The sequence below is a fragment of the Saccopteryx bilineata genome, chromosome 1 (genome assembly GCF_036850765.1).
Source record: "Saccopteryx bilineata isolate mSacBil1 chromosome 1, mSacBil1_pri_phased_curated, whole genome shotgun sequence".
In the NCBI taxonomy this organism is placed as follows: domain Eukaryota; kingdom Metazoa; phylum Chordata; class Mammalia; order Chiroptera; family Emballonuridae; genus Saccopteryx; species Saccopteryx bilineata.
This window is the reverse complement of record NC_089490.1, coordinates 158,865,656-158,888,831: the sequence shown is the minus strand read 5'-3', so window position 1 is coordinate 158,888,831 and position 23,176 is coordinate 158,865,656. Positions and strand designations below refer to the sequence as shown.

General features: G+C 39.3%; 1 protein-coding gene across 2 annotated transcripts; it reads left to right on the top strand.

Annotated features, from left to right (window-relative positions):
• The first annotated feature begins 105 nt into the window (after positions 1–105).
• On the top strand, positions 106–21,987 carry PBK (PDZ binding kinase). Of its 2 annotated transcripts, XM_066253408.1 has the most exons (8): positions 106–273; positions 5,075–5,152; positions 8,296–8,389; positions 10,557–10,699; positions 11,241–11,410; positions 13,831–13,960; positions 20,014–20,190; positions 21,049–21,986. In XM_066253408.1, exons 2-8 carry the CDS (start codon positions 5,095–5,097, stop codon positions 21,246–21,248), a joined length of 972 nt encoding a protein of 323 aa, XP_066109505.1. In that variant the 5' UTR covers positions 106–273; positions 5,075–5,094; the 3' UTR covers positions 21,249–21,986. The 2 variants fall into 2 exon arrangements, with proteins under 2 accessions (XP_066109505.1, XP_066109507.1); XM_066253410.1 differs by lacking the exon at positions 8,296–8,389 and having other exon boundaries at positions 21,049–21,987.
• The last annotated feature ends 1,189 nt before the right edge of the window (positions 21,988–23,176 follow it).

Sequence of the window (23,176 nt, the reverse complement as noted above, 5' to 3'; positions counted from 1 at the left end):
AAAAGGACCGGCGAATACGGCTAGTTTTGTCCTTCGCGCCACCCCGTAGTTCGCGGGCAACAGTAGGGTGGTGCGCGCGCTTTTGAAAGCCAGGAGGATCTCTAGTCGAAGAGACAGTTGTGGATATATTGATTGGCGGTTGGGAAGGTAAGGTAGCGGCCTGTGCTTGTTGGCGGCCACTCGGGACCAGTTTTTAAGACAGCCTCGGCTTGGATCTCTCGTCAACCGGCTCTTTTTATACCTGGAGTGTGACTGCTGCGCCGGGCGGCTTTGGTAAGGGGAGCTTTTCTCGGGACCCTGACGCGCGAGGGCCTGGTGGGGGATCGAGCGCCCCCTCGGACCTCCAGCCGAGGTCTCTGCGTTTGCTGTCGGGACAGCTCGAGGCCTAGAAGGAAAAGAGGAAGACGTTGGACATACAGAGTTAAACTGGGAATTATTTTAGGACTCATCTTTGCGACCCCAGCTCGAGTGCGCATCTGAATCACGGGGTAGGGGAGGATGTCAGGAAAGGAACCGCGCCTTCTCTAAGCGAAGCCTGGCTGCCTGTGCTTTTTATGAGAGTTCTATAGGAGAATACGACGTTTGGGCAAGTCTGGGAACCCCTGATGTGGCAGGCTGCCATTGTTTTACAAATGGCGTTACTGCTGCAGACTGGGAGGCCGGGTGCAAAGCTGGAGACACACCTTAGTTGTCACCAGGTCCCAGCACTGGGGCTTGTACCTGGCGGAGACAGTTCACGACTTCAGCCGAGTGCGTCTCAGCTCCAGCTCTTAAGGGAGGCTAGAACGGTGAAGGATTCCTGGTGACAATGGAAGGGGTTGGAGAATGAGAAAGGAGTGCGAAGCACAGTTACCTATTTTGAACCCCTCAACTAATGTTACTTACGGTTTTCAGGTGAGCTGGCTGCGCAGGTGGAAGAAGGATTTAACAACCAGCCCCTCTAGAAACTCCTGGATTAGGGGGAAAATTAGAGTGCCTCTAACCCCCAGGAGTCTTACTGAGGGTGTAAAGTGTAAAGGACCTTAGAAATAATCTGGTTAGAACTTTCCCATTCTTATACATTTGCATTTTTTCTCTTTTGCTTATCTTTTCCCAGTTATCCTTTTTTTTTTTTTTTTTTGTATTTTTCCGAAGCTGGAAACGGGGAGGCAGTCAGACAGACCCCGGCATGCGCCGACTGGGATCCACCCAGCACGCCCACCAGGGGGCGATGCTCTGCCCATCTGGGAAGTTGATCCATTGAAGCAGGAGCCATTCTAGCACCTGAGACAGAGGCCACGGAGCCATCCTCAGTGGCGGGGCCAACTTTGCTCCAATGGAGCCTCGCCTGCAGGAGGGGAAGAGAGAGACAGAGAGGAAGGAGAGGGGGAGGGGTGCAGAAGTAGATGGGCGCTTCTCCTGTGTGCCCTGGCCGAGAATCAAACCTGGGACGCGAACCCAGGACTCCTGCACGCCAGGCCGATGCTGTACCACTGAGCCAACTGGCCAGGGCCATTTTCCAGTTATCTTTGCTTGCTTCTCTCCGTCTTTGTTTTTCCTTTTTTCTACTGGCTATTTGTACTTAGGTTTGCCAGTAGTATCTCTCAACATAAGAAACATCCAAACGTGTAAGAATTTTTATGAGTTTATTTGACCCAAACTGATGATGATTGCTAGGAAGCAAAATCTCAACGGATTGAGAAAATGTGCTAGGAAATGACAGTTTTACCACTTATTTTATATGTCAGAATCGAAGGGAAAGAATAAGGGGGTTTTATGAAATTCATTGGTGACAGATTTAGGGAGGCAGGAGAAAGCAAAGCAACAACAATCTCTGGGGTTGGATAAAATGTAAAGGGAATAGTAGATACTTTTTACATAGGTGGGTATAAGATAGCTAACAGTTAACACTTAACATGTTAATAACGGTGAGGGATCTATAGTCTCTGCTCTGGTATGTGGCTGTGCTTTGAGGGGTCCAGAAAAAGAGAAGTTACTTTGATATTCCAAAGGTATATTATTAGGTATTTATCATAGCTGTATAAAGATGACAGACAGGCTCACTTACTGTAAAGATTGACCTTTGTTAGGGACAAATATAAGACTAGGGCATGATTAGCTGCTGTAAACTGCTTTTAGTTGAAAAGTTTTAATTTCAGACCCTCCTCCTATGTGGTTACCTTAGGGTTCTGAGTTTGTAAGACAGGCCAATGCCTCCCCTGAGCTTGTCAGGTTTAGTATGTGGTCCCTTTTTCATCTGCTTATCTATGTACTTGTTTAGTCCTACAGTGGTTTAGAAGTTCATGAAAAGGGGATCTTCAGTGTTCTATATTCAGGGGAGCCTGAATAAGGTGATGTAGCTGCATTTAAAAAAAACGAACAAACTTCTTATTAATAGAAAATTAGAACTGGGCCTTTGAGATGATTTCTTTTTTTCTTGGCCCAGAGTTTTTAAAGATGCTAAGGGCTCTACAAAAACTGAAAATATTCTCTCTGCTTCCCAATTTTATTTTATTTTTTAAAGAAAGACTATTTTTTTTAAGTTTTTTTTTCTTTTTCTTTTTTTTCTTCTGAAACTGGAAACTGGGAGAGACAGTCAGACTCCGGCTTGCGCCCAACCGGGATCCACCTGCACGCCCACCAGGGGCGAAGCTCTGCCCACCAGGGGGCGATGCTCTGTCCCTCCGGGGGTCGCTCCGCCACGACCAGAGCCACTCCAGCGCCTGGGGCAGAGGCCAAGGAGCCATCCCTAGCACCCGAGCCGTCCCTAGCGCCCGGGCCATCCCTGCTCCAATGGAGCCCTGGCTGCGGGAGGGGAAGAGAGAGACAGAGAGGAAGGAGGGTGGGGGTGGAGAAGCAAATGGGCGCCTCCCCCACGTGCCCCGGCCGCCGGGAATCGAACCCGGGTCCTCCGCACGCCAGGCCGACGCTCCACCGCTGAGCCAACCGGCCAGGGCCAAGAAAGACTATTTTTTTACAGAGACAGAGAGTGAGTCAGAGAGAGGGATAGACAGGGACAGACAGACAGGAACGGAAAGAGATGAGAAGCATCAATCATTAGTTTTTCGTTCGCGTTGCAACACCTTAGTTCATTGATTGCTTTCTCATATGTGCCTAGACCGCGGGCCTTCAGCAGACCAAGTAACCCCTTGCTGGGGCCAGCGACCTTGGGTCCAAGCTGGTGAGCTTTTGCTCAAACCAGGTGAGCCCGCACTCAAGCGGCGACCTCGGGGTCTCGAACGTGGATCCTCTGCATCGCTGTCTGACGCTCTATACACTGCGCTACCGCCTGGTCAGGCCCCAATATTTTTTTATAGACAAACCAAATGAGCTTATAGACATGTAGGAACAGTTTGCTTTACAGTACAGTTCTAATAATATGAAATCTAACTTTAAAAAAAAATAAAAACTAATGTAATTTTTAAAATTTTTGTAAAAAGTATTCTTTTTTTTTTCCTACAGAGAGAGAGAGTCAGTGAGAGGGATAGACAGGGACAGACAGGAACAGAGAGATGAGAAGCATCAATCATTAGTTTCTCATTGCGCATTGCGACACCTTAGTTGTTCATTGATTGCTTTCTCATATGTGCCTTGACCGCGGGCCTTCAGCAGACCGAGTAACCCATTGCTGGAGCCAGCGACCTTGAGTCGAAGCTGGTGAGTTTTTTGCTCAAACCAGATGAGCCCACACTCAAGCTGGCGACCTCGAGGTCTCAAACCCGGGTTCTTCCGCATCCCAGTCCGATGCTCTATCCACTGTGCCACTGCCTGGTCAGGCGAAAAAGTATTCTTAACGAAATGTACAGAAGAAATAAAAAGTTTGGATGAACTTGCATGTAGGTGCAATAAGTATATTTTATTTGCAAGACAGTTTTTAATAATAGCTGATTGAAATATAATTCACATGGTATAAAATTGACCCTTTACAAGTATATGATTCAGTGACATATTCAAACCTAGAGTTGAATATATTCAACCAGTATCTAATTTGGAACATTTTTATCTCCCTGAAAACAAGCCCTGCACACACTACCTCCATTCATCCACATCCTCCATTCATCCCAGGCCCTGGCAGCTGCTAATCTATTTTCTGTTTATTAATTTGCCTATTTTGGACATTTGGTTTTAACAGAATTAAATATGTGGCTGCTTGTATTTGGCTTAATGTTAGCGTAATGTTTTCAAGGTTCATTGATGATGTATATATCAATCAGAACTTTATTTTTATGACTGATAATAACTTATTGTATAGAATATATATTTTATTGAATAATATTCTGTTTTGTGTATTGTATATCATATTGTGTTTAATCATTTATCATCTGATTATTTGTTTCCTCTTTTTGGCTATTATGAATAATGCTATTTGCATAGACAGTTTCCTTAAAGGGTATAAAAGACCTGTTAACCCTTGTTCTTCTAGGATATGTGAAAAGGAAACTTACTCTTTACCTTTTTGTGCGAGGTGATTATTTTTTTTAACCACGTGCATATATTTATTTATTTTTTATTTTTATTTATTATTTTTACAGGGACAGAAAGAGAGTCAGAGAGAGGGATAGATAGGGACAGACAGACAGGAACGGAGAGAGATGAGAAGCATCAATCATCAGTTTTTCGTTGCAACACCTTAGTTGTTCATTGATTGCTTTCTCATATGTGCCTTGACTGCGGACCTTCAGCAGACCGAGTAACCCCTTGCTTGAGCCAGCAACCTTGGGTCCAAGCTGGTGAGTTTTTTGCTCAAGCCAGATAAGCCCGGCTCAAGCTGGTGACCTCGGGGTCTTGAACCTGGGTCCTCCACATCCCAGTCCGATGCTCTATCCACTGCGCCACCGCCTGGTCAGGCTATATTTTTAATTAAGAAAAAAACCCCAATTATTACTAATAATATGGCCTTGGGTAGGTAATGATACATCTCTGGGTTTCAGTTTTGTCATTGTAAATACAATTGGACTTAAATATTTGCCATGGTACTTTTCAGTTCTCAAATTTTATGCTTACATGATAACATGAGTGATAGTATTATAGGAAGCTTTTCTTCATGAGAGAGTTTTATAACTGCAGTGTAACTTTTGATTTATTTTTATCATAGGACCTAGAGTGATTCTTACAATGGAAGAAATCAATAATTTCAAGACACCATGCAAATTATCTGAAAGAAGAAAATCTGGTAAGATAGTTATAAAACCTTTTATTGCTATTGCTATTAGAACTGTCTTATTGTAGTTTGATGCTATATTATCATATTCAGTTTTAGAATAAGTCTTCTTTATAATGTTGATCTTAACAAATTAGGTCAGGATATGGTCATCTGTGAGCTAATTTTTTTTTTTAAGTGAGAGGAGGGGAGACAGAGACAGACTCCTGCATGTGCCTGGGCCAGGATCCACCTGGCAAGCCCCCTCTGGGCAATAATACTCTGTGCACGTGGGGCCCTGTTGCTGGTTGCTCAACAACCTAGATATTTTTAGCACCTGAGGCAAAGGCTCCATGGAACCATTCTCAGCACTTAGGGCCAACTCACTCCAACCAATTGAACCATGGCTATGGGAGGGGAAGAGAGAGTGGGAGAAAAAGAGAGAGTGGGAAAGAGAGAGAGAGAGAAGGGGGAGGAGGAAGGGTAGAGAAGCAGATGGTTACTTCCCCTGTGTGTCCTGACCTGGGATCAAATGTAAGCTAGTTTTATTGTCTTTTTTTTCTTATCAAGTGAGAGGCAGAGGGGTGGAGAGACAGACTCTTGTATGTGCCTTGGCTGATACCACCTGGCAGCCCCCATCTGGAGCTGATGCTCTGCCCATCTGGGGTTGCTCAGCAACTGAGCTATTTTAGTGCCTGAGGCAAGGCCATGGAGCCACCCGGCCCCAGCTTGTTCATTTGAGCTTTGGCTGCAGAAGAGAGGGGGGGAGAGAGAGAAGGGGGAAGGGAAGATAAGCAGATAATCATGACCAGGAATCAAACCCGGGACTTCCACACACTGGGCCAAAGCTCTATCACTGAGCTTATTCTGCTGAGCCAATTGGCCTAATTTCATTGTCATTGTAATAGATTTGAAGGTTCTTCCCGGTGAAGAATCAACTTAAACCATTAAGGAACTACTTACATTTCCCTCCTCTCAAACATGCATTACTTTTGTGAGGGAAAAATATTTTCCACGGCAATTTAAAGGACAAAGGATAATCTCAACAAATAAAAACACTTGGACACTGATATGCAAATCAGTCTTACCTCACACAGTACAAAAAAAATGGTCCAAGTTATAAAATGGAGAGAGATGAGAAGCATCAATCATCAGTTTTTTGTTGCAACGCCTTAGTTGTTCATTGATTGCTTTCTCATACGTGCCTTGACCGTGGGACTTTAGCAGACCGAGTAACCCCTTGCTCGAGCCAGCAACCTTGGGTCCAAGCTGGTGAGCTTTGCTCAAGCCAGCGGCCTCGAGATCTTGAACCTGGGTCTTCTGCATTCCAGTCTGACGCTCTATCCACTGTGCCACCGCCTGGTCAGGCTCATGCATTTCTAATATATATATTTTTGTATATTGACCTTGTATCCTGCAACCATGCTAAACTCTAAATTCTATTATAGTAGCTTTTTAATAGATTGCTTAGGATATTGTACAAAGTTGATAATGTAAAGAGTTTTACTTTTTTTTCTAATCTGTATTACTTTACTTTTTTTTTTCATTCCTTAAGGCCCCAGCATATTTTTTAATAGGAGGTGTGAGTGGATATCCTTGCCCTGTTCACATGAAGTATTATTAGATGTAGGTGTTTGTTTTTTTAATATAATATTTTTAGAGCAGTATGAGTGATTGCGGTGCGCGGAGGGTACAGATTTCCCTTTCCCCTCCCCCATCAACATCCCCAGCGGAGTAGCTGTAGGTTTTTCACAGGTACCCTGTACCAGGTTGAGGAATTTTCTTTTCTGCCTGATTAGCATGAATGTGTGTAGAACTTAGTCAAGAGCTTTTTCAGAATCTCTTGGGATAGTTTTCTTTTTTTTGTCTGTTGAAATGGTAAATTGTGTTAATATTCAAATGTTAAACCAACATTTCATTCCTGGGGTAAAACCAATTTAGTCATGATATATTTTGTATATTGCTTGATTTAATTTGCTAATATTTTCTGTGTTCATGAGGGATATTGGACTGTGACTGGTATTATTTGGAATGTTTTGTTTGGGCCTGGAAACTGCCTGTAAGCAGTAAGTTAGGGCAGTGATAGGTCTCACCTCTGTTTCTCTCTCTCAGAGATCACAGTCCTGCTCTGCCCATTGTCAGGTATATGAAAACATATTTTGTCAGGTTTCCTAAATGACAATTCCAGGAGCAGTTAATTATTTATTAGCAACAGTAGGACTCCTCTGTCTCCTCTTCTATAAGAACTGTATAATGCTTTGTAATGTAGATATACTATAATTATAATTAATGATTACTCAGGGTTTTTTAGGTTTGTTTTCTTCAGCCAGAAAAGTGAATCCCAATATTCAAATATATATGTTGGCATGCATGAGTACGTGTGATGTCTTTGGGCACATACTGTACTATGAATGTTGGCACACTCTTTGTAAAGGGCCAGAGAGTAAGTAATTTAGCCTTTGTGGGCCACACAGGGACTGTTGCACATTCTTTTTTACTATATTTTTAAAATCAACCCTTTAAAAAACAATTCTTAACTTGTGGGCCATACAAAAATAAGCTGACCGCTGCTTCAGTGTTACTCTAAGATAAGAGCACCCGAAGTAGACTTGGTCAAAGGGTCACCATTTAAAATTAGGATGAATAGTGTCAGATGGCTCTCAAAATGTTGTGCCAATTAATACTTTGTGTGTGTGTGTGAGAGAGAGAGAGAGAGAGAGAGAGAGAAAGAGAGAGAGGATCAGATAGGGACACGGGCACACAGGCAGTAATGGAAAGAGATGAGGAGCATCAATTCTTCATTGCGGCACCTTAGTTGTTCATTGATTACTTTCTCATATGTGCCTTGATGGGGGGTGGAGGGTTACAGGGGAGTGAGTGACCCCTTTCTCAAGCCAGCAACCTTGGGCTCAAGCCAGCAACCATGGGGTCATTCATATCTATGATCCCATGCTCACCAGTGCCCCCTCCCCAAGCCGATTGGCCTGTGCTCAAGCCGATGACCTTGGGGTTTTGAACCTGAGTCTTTTGCATCTTATCCCGATGCTCTATTCACTGTGCCACCACCTGTCAGGCCAATTAATACTCTTAACTAAAGTATGTTGCAAATGTTAGGATACATTTGTAGAGGCCTTTTCAAATACTAATTTTATTTTTTATTTCTTTCTGATGTTTAGTATTAGGTTCAACTCCATGTATAAATATTCCTGCCTCTCCTTTTATGCAGAAGCTTGGCTATGGCACAGGGGTCAATGTCTACCTTATGAAAAGGTAAATAAAAGATTTTAGATTAACATTTTTATATGGAACCATAGTTGCACTGTACTTGGAGACAAAAGACTATGAAAATTTAAATATTTAGATTTGAAGTATATTCCTGGTCCTACCTGGTTGCTATATGCCTGTCTTAGAACCTTGTATAACTACCAGAACTCTACCCGGTATACTTTTCTTCTAGTTTTTCTCCTGATGGATTATTAAAGGAGCCCTAATTTACCTTACAAGTTTTCCTTGGCTTGTGTGGAAAGGGAAAGGGAATTAGCCTGACCCAAACAGCATGTTTTTAGTTTTATGTTGTTTCTAGACAGAACTGCTTTCTTTAATAAAAAGCTAATGAAGGGAGATTGGCATAGCAATATTATGTAAGTGGGTATTCTTGAAGCATTTGTGCAGTTTAAAGAACCTCTGTGTTAATATGCTGTTTTGTGAAGATTCATTTTTTTTAGTGCCTAAAAACTCTTGTCTAAGTTATTTTAAAAGAAAAACATTCTTGTGGGTTCATGGCTAGTTTCTTTTTTACTTCTTATAAAAACTGTTTTTAAATGTAAAGTGTAAAGTGTGTTAACAAAGTTATACTGTGTGTAACTTAATCAAAACCCTTCATACAGCTAATAATTGGAAAAGAGCAGCTCCTGCCTGATCCTACCAGTATAGTGTCCCTTTCTTTGCATCCCATCCCGATGCAAACCTGGAGGTTTCCTTTGCGTTTCTGGTGAATTGGATCCTCTGTCTTTCATGTCTTACTATTTCTTGGTTTATATCATGTTTTGTTTGAGGACATCTGGCAGCTCCCTATACACCAGCGATACATTTTTGAGAATTTGCATTTCTGAAAATGTTTTCATTTTACCCTCAAACTTGAATGGCCTTTTTTTGTTTTTCTGGGCCAGAATTCTCGTTTGGACATCATTTTCCTCCAGAATTTTGAGGATATCATTCCGTTATCTGGATTCTTGCTTCTTGTTATGCTCCTCTAGATAAACTTGAACTTTTGAGGCTCTCTTTCTTTCAGGCCTGTATGTTGCATGTACTTTGTCTTTCTTTTTCTTTTTTTTTTTTTCTTGTATTTTTCCGAAGCTGGAAGCGGGGAGGCAGTCAGACAGACTCCCGTATGCGCCCGACCAGGATCCACCCAGCATGCCCACCAGTGGGCGATGCTCTGCCCATCTGGGGCGTTGCTCTGTCGCTATCAGAGCCATTCTAGCGCCTGAGGCAGAAGCCACAGAGCCATCCTTAACGCCCGGGCAAACTCTGCTCCAATGGAGCCTTGGCTGTGGGAGGGGAAGAGAGAGACAGAGAGGAAGGAGAGGGGGAGGGGTGGAGAAGCAGATGGACGCCTCTCCTGTGCGCCCTGGCCGGGAATCGAACCCAGGACTCCTGCATGCCAGGCCGACGCTCTACCACCGAGCCAACCGGCCAGGGCTACTTTGTCTTTCTTAATTCGCTATACTCATAGATAAATGGCTACCTTATCGGGTAAACCTTTCTCTGACTTTGTTTTATCGGTTTGTTTATTTAGGTCTCAAAACATACTTTAAATAGGAAAATGGCTGATATTCTTAGAAAATAGACAACTTACATTTTTTTTCTCTTTTGTATCATTGCTTTAAGCTCATGTCTTTGAGGATGCAGAGAAAGGTATAAGGTCGACTGGTTAGTGGAGAGGCAAAATATTTGTTGGTGAGGAATAGTCTTCTATTCTTTGGATGATTATATATGGGCCTAATATTTCTGGTATGTCTCTTTAAATTGTTTTAAGACATTAATGTTTGTTACTTTGGCATTCTAGAACTCTCTTCTGGTACATATAGTTAAATGTTTGACTTGGTTGGTAGTGCAACATGCTTGAATAGAAAATTTAAAAATATTAATCTTAAAGTTGAAAATTTCATCTTTTTTCTTCTAGCTCTCTTTTTATCCCTTCCAGCAATAGATAACAGACCACTTTTGTTCAATAGATGTATCAGCTGTTTATCTCCCAGTTAAAAAGGAAATGTAGCAGAGTGCTTGAGGGTATAAAATTTGTAAATATTTTTTTAAAAAGCAACAGATTACTGTCAAGTTCTTTTCAAAATTTGGAAGTTCTTGTTAGTCGTTTGAAATGTATTATGGTTGTTAGTCTTTATAAATTTTATGATAAATTATTATTTTTTTAAAGATCGCCAAGAGGCATGTCTCATTCTCCTTGGGCTGTGAAGAAGATTAATTCTAGATGTAATGGCCATTATCAAAGTATGTATCAAAAGAGACTAACTGATGAAGCTAAGATTTTGAAAAGCCTTCATCATCCAAACATTATAGGTAAGTTTAAATTTACTTGGTAGCAGTGCCTGGTATATTATTCTGTTTATCAGAAACAGTTTATATAATCTCTTAACCAGTTTCAGTAATAAAAAGGGAGAGGACGGTGGCAGAGTTTGGTAAGAATCAAATTAATGTGAACAGTGTAAAATAAAAATTAGTATTTACCATAATATTTTTAGATGCTTAAGTATATATTTAAAACTTTATGGGAATAGATACAGTCATGAAGAATTCAGACATATAAAATGACCTTCATTGAGATAATTTTTTTATTTTCATTTTTAATACATATTTATAGAGCTCATGAACCATTATATTTAGGAATGCATAAAGTACTTAAAAATTTTAATTTGTGATACTATTTGCAAACACTGAAGGCATTTTAAATTAGATCTACTGAATTAGTTATGTAAATAAAGCTGTTTCATTGTATATTTGTCAGTGTTAATCCAGGTCCATTTTCAGTCACCGTACTATAAAAAACTTAAGTACTGTTGTTCTTCCCTATTCAAGTAAGAAAATGTTATGTTTCTTTAAGGTTATCGTGCTTTCACAGAAGCCAGTGATGGTAGTCTGTGTCTTGCTATGGAATATGGGGGTGAAAAGTCTCTAAATGACTTAATAGAAGAACGAAATAAAGATAGCCACTGTCCTTTTCCAGCAGCCGTAATTTTAAAAGTTGCTTTGAACATGGCAAGAGGGTTAAAGGTAATTATGTCATTACATTTTATGTGACTTTTATGAAACATTAAAAAAATGAAACACACCCTGGCTGGGTAGCTCAGTTGGTTAGAGCATTGTTTCAATACACCAAGGTTGCAGGTTCAATCCCTATTCAGAGCAAATAAAAGAATCAGGCCCTGGCCGGTTGGCTCAGCGGTAGATCGTGGTATGTTGTGTGGATGTCCTGGGTTGGATTCCCCGCCAGGGCACACAGGAGAAGTGTCCATCTGCTTCTGCACCCTTCTTCCTCTCCTTTATCTCTCTTTTCCCCTTCCGCCGGCAAGGCTCCACTGGAGCAAAGTTGGCTTGGGCACTGAGGATGGCTCCATGGCTTCCACCTCAGGCGCTAGAATGGCTTTGGCTGCAAGGCGCAATGCCCCAGATGGGCAGAGCATCGCCCCCTGGTGGGCATGCCAGGTGGATCCCGGTGGGGCGCATGTGGGAGTCTGACTGCCTCCCTGCTTCTAACTTTGGGAAAATACAAAAAAAAAAAAAAAAAAAGAATCAACCAATGAATGCATAAATAAGTAGAACAACAAATTGATGTCTCTCTCTTTCTCCCTTCCTCCCTCTCTCTCTAAAAAAAATAAAATACTTTATATACCTAATTAGATGGTAGAACTTTTTCCCTCCAAAAGAAGGGGTTTCCTTAAATGAAAGTTGTCTTATGGAATCTTTTATATTGCAGAGGGAAAAATATTTCCTTATTTTGATCAACAAATTTGATTGTTTGAGGCCTTTGCATAGCCTGAAATAAGTCAGGTGGTTTTATTTACAGAGATTACATATTAGATTAAGCTATAAAGTTATTATATTTAACACAAATTTAATAATTATTCCTGGGAGTATAGCCTAACTCCTTACTGATGTAAACAAGCCACTTAAAGATTGCTTTGTGGGTAAGTTTTGGGCATCATGAATGGTCATCTATAGCACAAATGAAAAGTGCTCTCAATTTTATGCAAACGAGTTTTTGTGCTTTTTGACAGACATAGTTTAAGAAATGAAAAGAATTCTATATTCCAAATAACAGAAGTATTGATGGCCCCAGAAAACTGTGGTGTGACTCAAAAGCAGATCATGTAGTGATACTGATGTCAAAGTTGACATCTAAAGTTGAAATAAAATTGATTCATGAAACTGGAGAAAGGCGATATTTCTAATTATATATTAAAATGTGTGTAGAAAAACCAATTTTAAACGGAGAGGATAAAGTAAATAATTTAAATTATTTAATAAGTGTTTTTGAATTTATATATAATGGAATTAATAAGTCTTCAAATGTAATTGAAGGTAATTTTGAAACAAAATCTGTGATGTAGGAGTGTCTTTACCATTGGATGTTATAAATATGTTCTAGCATATTCTCTTTATGATGAGCAATACTTAAAGTAAGCACAGTGAGTTTCAAATTACATTCCAAGAATTGTCTCTGTGTGATTTTCAAACCCGGTCACAGATTAGATGCTCAAATGCTGATAAAAAAATAAGTTTTATAGGACATTTTTATGGATTATGGATGAATATTGTTGTTTGTCAATTTTAAGAAAGGGTTAATGTGTAAAACGAAATATAGTCTTAGATCAGGGGTCCCCAAACTACGGCCCACAGGTCGCATGCGGCCCCCTGAGGCCATTTATCCGGCCCCCGCCGCACTTCTGGAAGAAGCACCTCTTTCATTGGTGGTCATTGAGAGGAGCACATTGACCATCTCATTAGCCAAAAGCAAACCCATAGTTCCCATTGAAATACTGGTCAGTTTGTTGATTTAAATTTACTTGTTCTTTATTTTAAATATTGTATTTGTTCCCGTTTTGTTTTTTTACTTTAAAATAAGATATGTGCAGTGTGCATAGGGATTTGTTCATAGTTTTTTTTACAGTCCGGCCCTCCAATGGTCTGAGGGACAGTGAACTGGCCCCCTGTGTAAAAAGTTTGGGGACCTCTGTCTTAGATTATACTTCTGCTTCATCTTGTGAGTTATGTGTAGCCCTGAGTCATCTATTATTTTGCATTATCTCAATTTGCTTGAAGAAAATATGCCTCATTGTGAAGAGATTCCAAAATCATTCCTAAAAATTTCTAGCCTCAAGTAAAATTGTGGTATATTTTGTTATCTGCTGTAGCATCTTCTGGTATAAAAGTATCTCAGATGGGTTTGTAAATAAACAGTTAAGTTTGTCTATAAATAGACTTCTGTTTCCAATTAATCTTCTATATTTCTTGTTGGTATGGCAGATAACATGGATGCTTCCATCTCTAGCTGCAAGTAATTTGAAATGATGGACAGATATAATTTTTTAGTTTAGGAAGTGGTTCAAATTATATTTGCTTAAAGGTTATTGTATATATTTTTATATAGTTTGTATTTTTGCTCAGATTTATTAAATCTTCTACAATTTTAGTATCTGCACCAAGATAAGAAATTGCTTCACGGAGACATAAAATCTTCAAATGTTGTAATTAAAGGTGATTTTGAAACAATTAAAATCTGTGATGTAGGAGTCTCTTTACCATTGGATGAAAATATGACAGGTGAGTAGTATCCTACTTTAAAAAAATTTTTTTAACATAATTTCTAAATTTCTAATTTTTATGTGTTTAAACAGATAAGATCACATTCTTCAAAAATCAAAAACTATTAATTAAAGAATTGTTCAATAAAAAGTATTCCTCCTGTCTCTTTCACTCAGCCTCCAGCCCTCCTCTTGCCACATATACTATATAAATTATTGTTTCCTTATTAATATATATTTTAACTGAAGATAACTTTGGGAACAATTTTTAACCTAGATTGGGATAAGTGGTAGAAGACCTGTGGATAGAAAATAAAATGTTAATCCGGTTTTAGGAAGGAATTCGTTTAGCATCAGTGTAGTGATAAGGTTCGGGAACTGATGGAAGAAGGAAGTGGAATGGAAGTAGGAGAGGGGTTGCTGGTAAAGGCCAGGCTTCTGCTTATTCCCCGTCTTACCCACTCATTCTGCTCTCTCTGTTGTAAGAACTGATCATTCTTGTCCTGGGGAATAAAGATACATTCTTAGTGAGAACCAAGAGACAGCCTCAAAGAGAAAGCTGCTTTCAACATATTTAATAAATAACATTTAAGTTTTCCTCTTTATATGAATGCTGTTTAGAACATATGTACACCTTAATTTCTAAAGTTTTTTTTTAATTAATTAATTTATTTTTTACAGAGACAGAGAGTGAGTCAGAGAGAGGGATAGACAGGGACAGACAGACAGGAACAGAGAGAGATGAGAAGCATCAATCATTAGTTTTTCATTGCGCATTGCGACACCTTAGTTGATCATTGATTGCTTTCTCATATGTGCCTTGACCATGGGCCTTCAGCAGACCGAGTAACCCCTTGCTGGAGCCAGTGACCTTGGGTTCAAGCTGGTGGACTTTTTGCTCAAACCAGATGAGCCCGCTCTCAAGCTGGCGACCTCGGGGTCTCGAACTTGGGTCCTCCGCATCCCAGTCCGACGCTCTATCCACTGTGCCACCACCTGGTCAGGCAATTTCTAAAGTTTAAACCTATGAGTTGAATTGAAGGAAAAAGTCAAAATAAATGAAGTCATGGACCCTCAGGCTAAATAACTGCTACAAATTTGAAACATTAGAAAATAAAAGAATTTGTCAAAAAGAATAAAAAAAGGACTTTTTACGTAATTTTCTCAGTTCTTGATAAAGCAAATAGATAAAACTGAGATGTAGAAGATTAAGTAGATAATAAGGTCAATATCTATGCATTAGATTATTTATTAGGCCCTACCAGTAGTGGCGCAGTGGATAAAGCATTGACCTGGAATGCTGAGGTCGCCGGTTTGAAATCCTAGGCTTGCCTGGTCAAGGCACATATGGGAGTTGATGCTTCTTGCTCCACCCCTCCCTTCTCTCTTTGTAAAATCAATAAGTAAAATCTTAAAAAAAGTTTTATTAAAAGTGACCACATAGTTAGGTTTTCCACAAAGGAAAACCTGTTTACAAAAAAGTAGAAATAGTTTAATGGCCAACATTCGTGCCCTCAGTTTTATACATCCAGACACTAATAACACAATTGAAAACAAGAACAGTTACGTTTTTTAGGAATTTAAAATACTCTGATTGATTCTTGGCTGAAAGAAGAAATCAAATTCCAGTTATAAAATATTTAGAAAACATTGAGAGTATAATAACAAATCAAAAGCTATTTGATAAGGTCAAAAGCTACTCAAAGGAAAATTTCATTATTTAACCTTAAAGAAGTTAAGTATTTAACTCAAATCAGGAAAAAGAATGAAGCTCCCTAGAAAGCAGAAATGAATGAATGAATAAGTCTCAAATCTATAATATATATATATTTTTGTATTTTTCTGAAGTGAGAAGTGGGGAGGCAGAGAGACAGACTCCTGCATGTGCCCAAATGGGATCCACCCGCATGCCCACTAGGGGGTGTTGCTCTGCCTATCTGGGGCATTGCTCCATTGGGGCTGGAGCCATTCTAGCACCTGAGGCGGAGGCCATGGAGCCATACTCAGCTCCCCGGCCAACTTTGCTCCAGTGGAGCCTTGGCTGCAAGAGGGGAAGAGAGAGACAGAGAGGAGAGGAAAAAGGGTGGAGATGCAGATGGGCACTTCTGTGTGCCCTGACTGGGAATCAAACTCAGGACTTCCACATGCCAGGCTGATGCTTTACTGCTGAGCCAACTGGCCAGGGACTATATTTTGATATGGCCTATTTTAATTTCGAGTGTCAAAGTGAATGCGGAGTTTATCCTTGAGGATGCATTTTCAAATATCATCAGGAAATTTTTATAAAAAATGATATGTAGAGGAGAATGGGGTAGACCTGGTCCTTACCCTTTTAGGGCTCATAATCTAGGATGGAAAGTAGTTCTTGAGCAATATCACTAGAATAAATGACCATTATGATACAAGGAATTATGTAAACACAGCAGTGCTACTTATTCAGCCTAGATGCTGAGAAAGGTCTTAAAATCAATAATGGTAAGTTGAGAATTGAAGGATGAACAACAGCTTCAGTTTCATTTTTTTTTTAAGATTTTATTTATTCATTATAGAGAGGGGAAAGAGAGAGAGAGAGAAGGGGGGAGGAGCAGGAAGCATCAACTCCCATATGTGCCTTGACCAGGCAAGCCCAGTGTTTTGAACCGGTAACCTCAGCGTTTCCAGGTTGACGCTTTATCCACTGCGCCACCACAGGTCAGGCAAAGGAATGAAATCTTTTTATTTATTTATTTATTTACTTATTTTTATTCATTTTTTAGAGAGGAGAGAAAGACAGGGGGGGGGGGGAGCTGGAAGCATCAACTCCCATATGTGCCTTGACCAGGCAAGCCCAGGGTCTCGAACCGGCGACTTCAGCATTTCCAGGTCGATGTTTTATCCACTGCGCCACCACAGGTCAGGCCGCAGTTTCTTTTTTTTTTTTTTTTAATTTTTTTATTTATTTATTTTTTACAGAGACAGAGAGTGAGTCAGAGAGAGGGATAGACAGGGACAGACAGACAGGAACGGAGAGAGATGAGAAGCATCAATCATTAGTTTTTCATTGCGCGTTGCAACACCTTAGTTGTTCATTGATTGCTTTCTCATATGTGCCTTGACCGCGGGCCTTCAGCAGACCGAGTAACCCCTTGCTGGAGCCAGCGACCTTGGGTTCAAGCTGGTGGGCTTTTTCCTCAAACCAGATGAGCCCGCACTCAAGCTGGCGACCATGGGGTCTCGAACCCGGGGTCCTCTGCATCCCAATCCGACGTTCTATCCACTGCGCCACCGCTGGTCAGGCCGCAGTTTCATTTTTAATGAGATAGTATTCATGAGAACTGAGGTAGTGTTCGCTTAAAATCTTTGCTTTTTTTTTTTTTTTTTTACAGAGAGAGGGATAGATAGGGACAGACAAACAGGAACGGAGAGAGACGAGAAGCATCAATCATCAGTTTTTCGTTGCGACACCTTAGTTGTTCATTGATTGCTTTCTCATGTGCCTTGACCGTGGGGCTACAGCAGACCGAGTAACCCCTTGCTCGACCCAGTGACCTTGGGGTCCAAGCTGGTGAGCTTTGCTCAAACCAGATGAGCCCACGCTCAAGCTGGCGACCTCGGGGTCTCGAACCTGGGTCCTCCGCATCCCAGTCCGACGCTCTATCCACTGCGCCACTGCCTGGTCAGGCAAGATCTTTGCATTTATTTAAGGGCAATAAAATAATATTGTTTCTGTATTGACAAAAAGGAATGACTGACCATTAATTTATGATCTCATCAAACTTGTCAGAACAATGCATCTTCATAGAGGAGCAAACTTAATCAGCAACATCGGGGAACTGCTTTCATTATATTTAAATTCTAATCACAAACTTGGATAAATGTAAGCAGACTGATAAGCAATGCACTTGTGGTTGCTAGAGTCTTCAACTGGAAATGATATATTAGACCCAGAATTCTAGAAAGCTGCTCTTCAGCCTGGCAGATCCCTGTAGTACTTTGACTTAGAATGGCATAAGAATCCTTTATTGCCAGGCAGTGCCAAGTGGACCATGTCTGTAGACTCTAACCTAGTTATTTATACTGTTTAGTGCCTCTTAGGAGTAAGGTGGTACAAGGGAAGACTTTCAGGGAGCTTATACTGGACATGACTGTCCTAAAGCTGAGTTAAGTAAAAAGGCTGTAGTAGAGATTTATGCTTGCACATGATGCTGGGTGCTGACCTGATCTGGCATCTTTGTTCTCCCTTAGTCTTCAAACAAAGCCTACTTTCTTATTAACTATACCCAACAAAATGTTGAACAAATGAATGAGTGCTTATTGACTGGAACCCTCAGTTTCTCGATTCTTACTTTTCTCAGACCTCTTCTTCAAATACTAGTTTTCTTCTTTCTCCCCTTTTTTTGAGTTTCTTGAGACTCTCAAAGCAGGTCTTTAGTTCTGAAGATAAGTTTTCATTAAACATGCTCCCTGTTTTTTGCTTGTTTGTTTAAAAGTGATCCCTGGCTTGGTAGTCAGTTGGTTAGAGCATTGTCCCAATATACCAACGTTGCAGATTCAATCCCTTGTCAGGACATATATAAGAATCAGCCAATGAATGTATAAATAAGTGGAACAGCAAATTGATATTTCTCTCTCTCTCCTTCTCCTCTCTAAAAAAAATCAGTTAAAAAAATACATCTTACCAAAATGGATACAGGAAGAAATTGGAAATCCAAATAGCCCTATATGAAAGAAACATTCCCCAAAGGAAACCCAAAACCCAGATGTTTTCACAGTTATTTTCTATCAAATATCCAAGGAAGAAATGACACTGATTTTATACAATTTTTTTTCAGAAAATAGGGGAGCGAGGAACACTGCCCAATTTGTCCTGAGACCAGCATAGCTTTGATATCAAAGCCTGATATATGCATTATAAAGAAAAATCATAGTCTAGAATCCTTCATAAGCATAGTTACAGAAACCCTTAACAGAATTATTAGGAAATTGAATCTAACAGTATATAAAAAGCATAATACATCTGAGCAACTAGGGTTTATCCTAGGAAAGACAAGTTAATACTTAAAAGTCAACACAATTCACCATATTAACAGATCTGAAAACTAGTTATCTCAATAGATACAGAAAAAGCATTTGACAAAAATCTTATCTTCCATTCACGATAAAAAAAAAAACCAACTTGCTAAATAGACATGGAAGGGAACTTAACCTCAGAAGGGTATCTACAGGAAAACCTACAGGCAACATTATACTTAAATAGAGGACAGGGTCAGCATTCCTGTTCTGGACAGTGTTATTTAATACTGTCCTATAGTCCTACTATTAAAGCAAGAGAAAAGGCATAAAATTGGAAAGGAAAGGAAATTGTTCATATTTACAATTGATGTGATTGTTTAAGGAGAAAATCTCAATCTAAAAAGAGCTAGAATTAATAAGTGAACTATTATATTCCTATATATAGTTAATAATTGGAAAATGAAAATAATTCTATTTACAAGTACCAAAACAAAATATTTCAGAATAAACCTAACGAAAAAGTCTGAACTATATACTGAACACCATAAAACATCACTGAGAGAATGGAATAAGGTATAAGTGGAGAAAGATGATTGTGGGTCAGCAAACTCAATACTGATATTTATTCTTCCCAAATTGATCTAGAGATTCTGTCCAGTCCAATCAAAATTTTAGCTGGCTTTTTCATTGAAATCGACAAGTTGACTGAAATTTAAATGGAAATGTGAGTGGATCTTTGTCATTCCTGAGCAGAAGCCAAAATGTGATTTGACCCTTTCCCTTTTCCCTGATTTAGCAATCAGGAGAAGCATAGAAAGGTACTTGTCTCAGCTTAATAATAACGTAGTTTGAAAATGAAGAAACAGGCACAGAAATTAAATGATCTGCTTAAGGTAATTCAGCATGCAAATGTCTTTGAACCCCAGGCAAGGCAGTCTAGTTCCAGAGTTTAATAACTTTTAAATTACCTGTCAAATCATTTGCCCATATTTTTTGGGAGCAGGGGGGATTTTATGTCTTTCTTAGTGATTTCCAGTGCTTGCCCTTATGACAATTTTACTTGTTTTTCACTTGTTTCAGTAACTGATCCCGAGGCCTGTTATATTGGCACTGAGCCTTGGAAACCTAAGGAAGCTTTGGAGGAGAATGGTATTATTACTGACAAGGCAGACATATTTGCCTTTGGCCTTACTCTGTGGGAAATGCTGACTTTATCTATTCCACACATTACTCTTTCAGATGATGATGATGATGAAGGTATAATTATATACTTTTCACATAAATCTTAATCTGTATAGTTTGAAATAAGATTAGTTTATAAAATAATATCTTATTTTTCTGTTAATTTAAAAAATAACAAGGTGTTTGATTTAATGGAATGAGCTATATAGATTATATTAATGCTGATTGACTTATTTGGTACCATCTTAGTTTAATTTCATCCAAATGAGATAAATTAATTCAGAACAGATAAATTGACAAAATTCAGAGAAGCAAAGAATTACCTTAAAAACTCCCATGGCCTGAAAAGATTAGAAAACAATAATAGTAAGGGTTGATAACCATGGATTAAATCCATGACAATAGCTAATCTATACCATCTACACCAGTGGTAGTCAACCTAGTCCCTACCGCCCACTAGTGGGTGTTCCAGTTTTCGTGGTGGGCGGTAGCGGAGCAGCTAAAGCATACATAAAAAGATAGATTTAACTATAGTAAGTTGTTTTATGAAGATTTATTCTGCCGAACTTAGCGAAAATCCGACATAAAGTACTTGGTAAGTAATTATTATTATATGCTTTAACTTGCTGTAACTCTGCTTTATAAATTTTATAAAGTAAAATTTATAAAATTTACTTCCCTACTTTATAAATCACCATTACTGTGGAACCGGTGGGCGGTGAGAAAATTTTACTATTAACAGAGATACAAAAGTGGGCAGTAGGTATAAAAAGGTTGACTACCCCTGATCTACACCATTGCAGGACAATTGAGTTTGTAGTATGATGAAAAGTATATTGGATGACAAATTCTTGTTTCAGAAGGGTGTTTGAGTAGTTGATAAATTTTTCCACGATTTAAAGTGGTATTTGTTTCAAACTCCTTCATGTGCAGATAAAACTTTTGATGAAAGTGACTTCGATGACGAAGCATACTATGCAGCTTTGGGAACCAGGCCACCTGTTAATATGGAAGAACTGGATGAAACGTACCGGAAGGTGATTGAGCTCTTCTCTGTATGCACTAATGAAGATCCTAAAGATCGGCCTTCTGCTGCACACATTGTTGAAGCTTTGGAAATAGATGTCCAGTGACCTCATATTTATGACTACCTGAGCTTCAAGTATGGCTCATGCATATAACTGTTCTGCTTTCTATGATACATTTATGTAGTTAGTGTGATAATCCATAGTTATTAGACTCTTTGAATGTGGCTTATTTTAGAGCCAAAATACCTTGTTAATATTTGAAAACTATTTCTATTATAAAGGTATTTTATGTATCCTTATGATCAACATTTGATATTGTAGTGAGTTTTTTTATAAAGTTTAAGAAACAAGTATTGAACCATTCCTAGAGATTTAAACCACTAGCAATAAAATGCTATAAACTCCTATATCTAGTATTAAGTTGGGTAGAGTGACCGATACTGTTATTAATGATCTTTCTTAAATAGTCTGTATGTTAATGGATCTATTTAACGTAGCACTATGCAGTACAAAATAAGTCTACATTTGCTTATCTTTTAAAACATTAAACTTCCCTGGTCTTTCCTGGTTGATGTGCTTTTTAAATATGGTCACTGGAAGCTGAGAGAATATGGCTCAAAGAGCAGCTCTTTGGGTATTTCGAAACGTTTTCCATTAAGACTTGTCTTGCCCTCTTGGTTCTCCCCTGATCTTTGGTTTTTGCTTTCATTTATTAAATGTACTTTCTGCACTGAGATCTCTTTTTTAGTTTTTTATTTACTAATCTAGGGCATTAATATTTCAAAGTTCTGGTATAAAAATAATAAAGCTGATAGGACGATAATAGAATAAAGGATACTTTAGTTACCAGAAAGTGTATTATCTATTTTATACTCCATTGATCTTATGTTGTCATTAAAGTTGCTGAGTGAATTTGAATAGGTTTCTTTCTCTCTCAGCCTTATTTTGTTAAGCTGTAAAATGAGGGTGATTTGGATCAGTCGTTTCTAGCTGAACCTCAGGGAATTTTCAGTTATTGAATTGTGCTTGTGAATTTAGGTGATATGCCTAGATTCAAGAAAGAATTTTTAAAATTACTGTCAAATTGAGGATCTTAGATTAGGAACCATTGCACTCTGAGGTTTAAGCAATTTTAGAATTCACTGGAGGGTTGCTTTTATGTGAGATTGTATCAAGCAGTGGTACACATGTCATTAATGAGCATAACTTCTATCAAAATATTAACGTGACAGCCTGACCAGGCAGTGGCACAGTGAATAGAGTGTTGGCTTGGGATGCAGAGGACCCAGGTTCAAAACTCTGAGGTTGCTGGCTTGAGCACGGGGTCGCTGGCTTGAGCCCAAAGGTTGCTGGCTTGAGCAAGGGGTCAATGGCTCAGCCAGAGCCCCCCAGTAGAGGCATATGTGAGAAAGCAATCAGTGAACAACCAAGGTGCTGCAATGAAGAATTGATGCCTCTCATCTCTCTCCTTTCCTGTCTGTCTGTCCCTCTCTGTGTCTCTCACTAAAAAAAAAAAAAAAATTAACGACAAAAATGTTATGAAAGCTGACTTTATTATGGAAGAATCCTATGTACAATTTTGCAACACAACTTACCTCTCTGACTTACATGTTGTGTCAATTCTTACTAGGCCTGCCAAGCTAAAAGCACTTTATTTTAAGCCATCATTATGAATTGCAACTTTTTTTTAGTACTTAAATACCTTTCCTTGAGAAATTTATTTCCATTTCCTATACTTGGAATATCTAAATGGGAACAAGGACTGGGCTAGCACATTCACAACAATTTTTTATGGCAAACATTGCAGAATGATGCTGGGCTCCCCTTGAGCTTGGATAAGCCTTGAAGACCTCAACACCAAGTCGCAATTTGCTACCAACCGCAAGAAAACTTTTTTGTTCTTGTCCTAGAACTTGCTCTTTTAGTCTCAGATACTATCTCCTTTTTTAGCCATTTGCCTCATTAACATGATTCTCCCAAAGAGAAAATCTACTTTCACTCTAGTGTAAGGACTTCAGGAACCTGTTTGCACC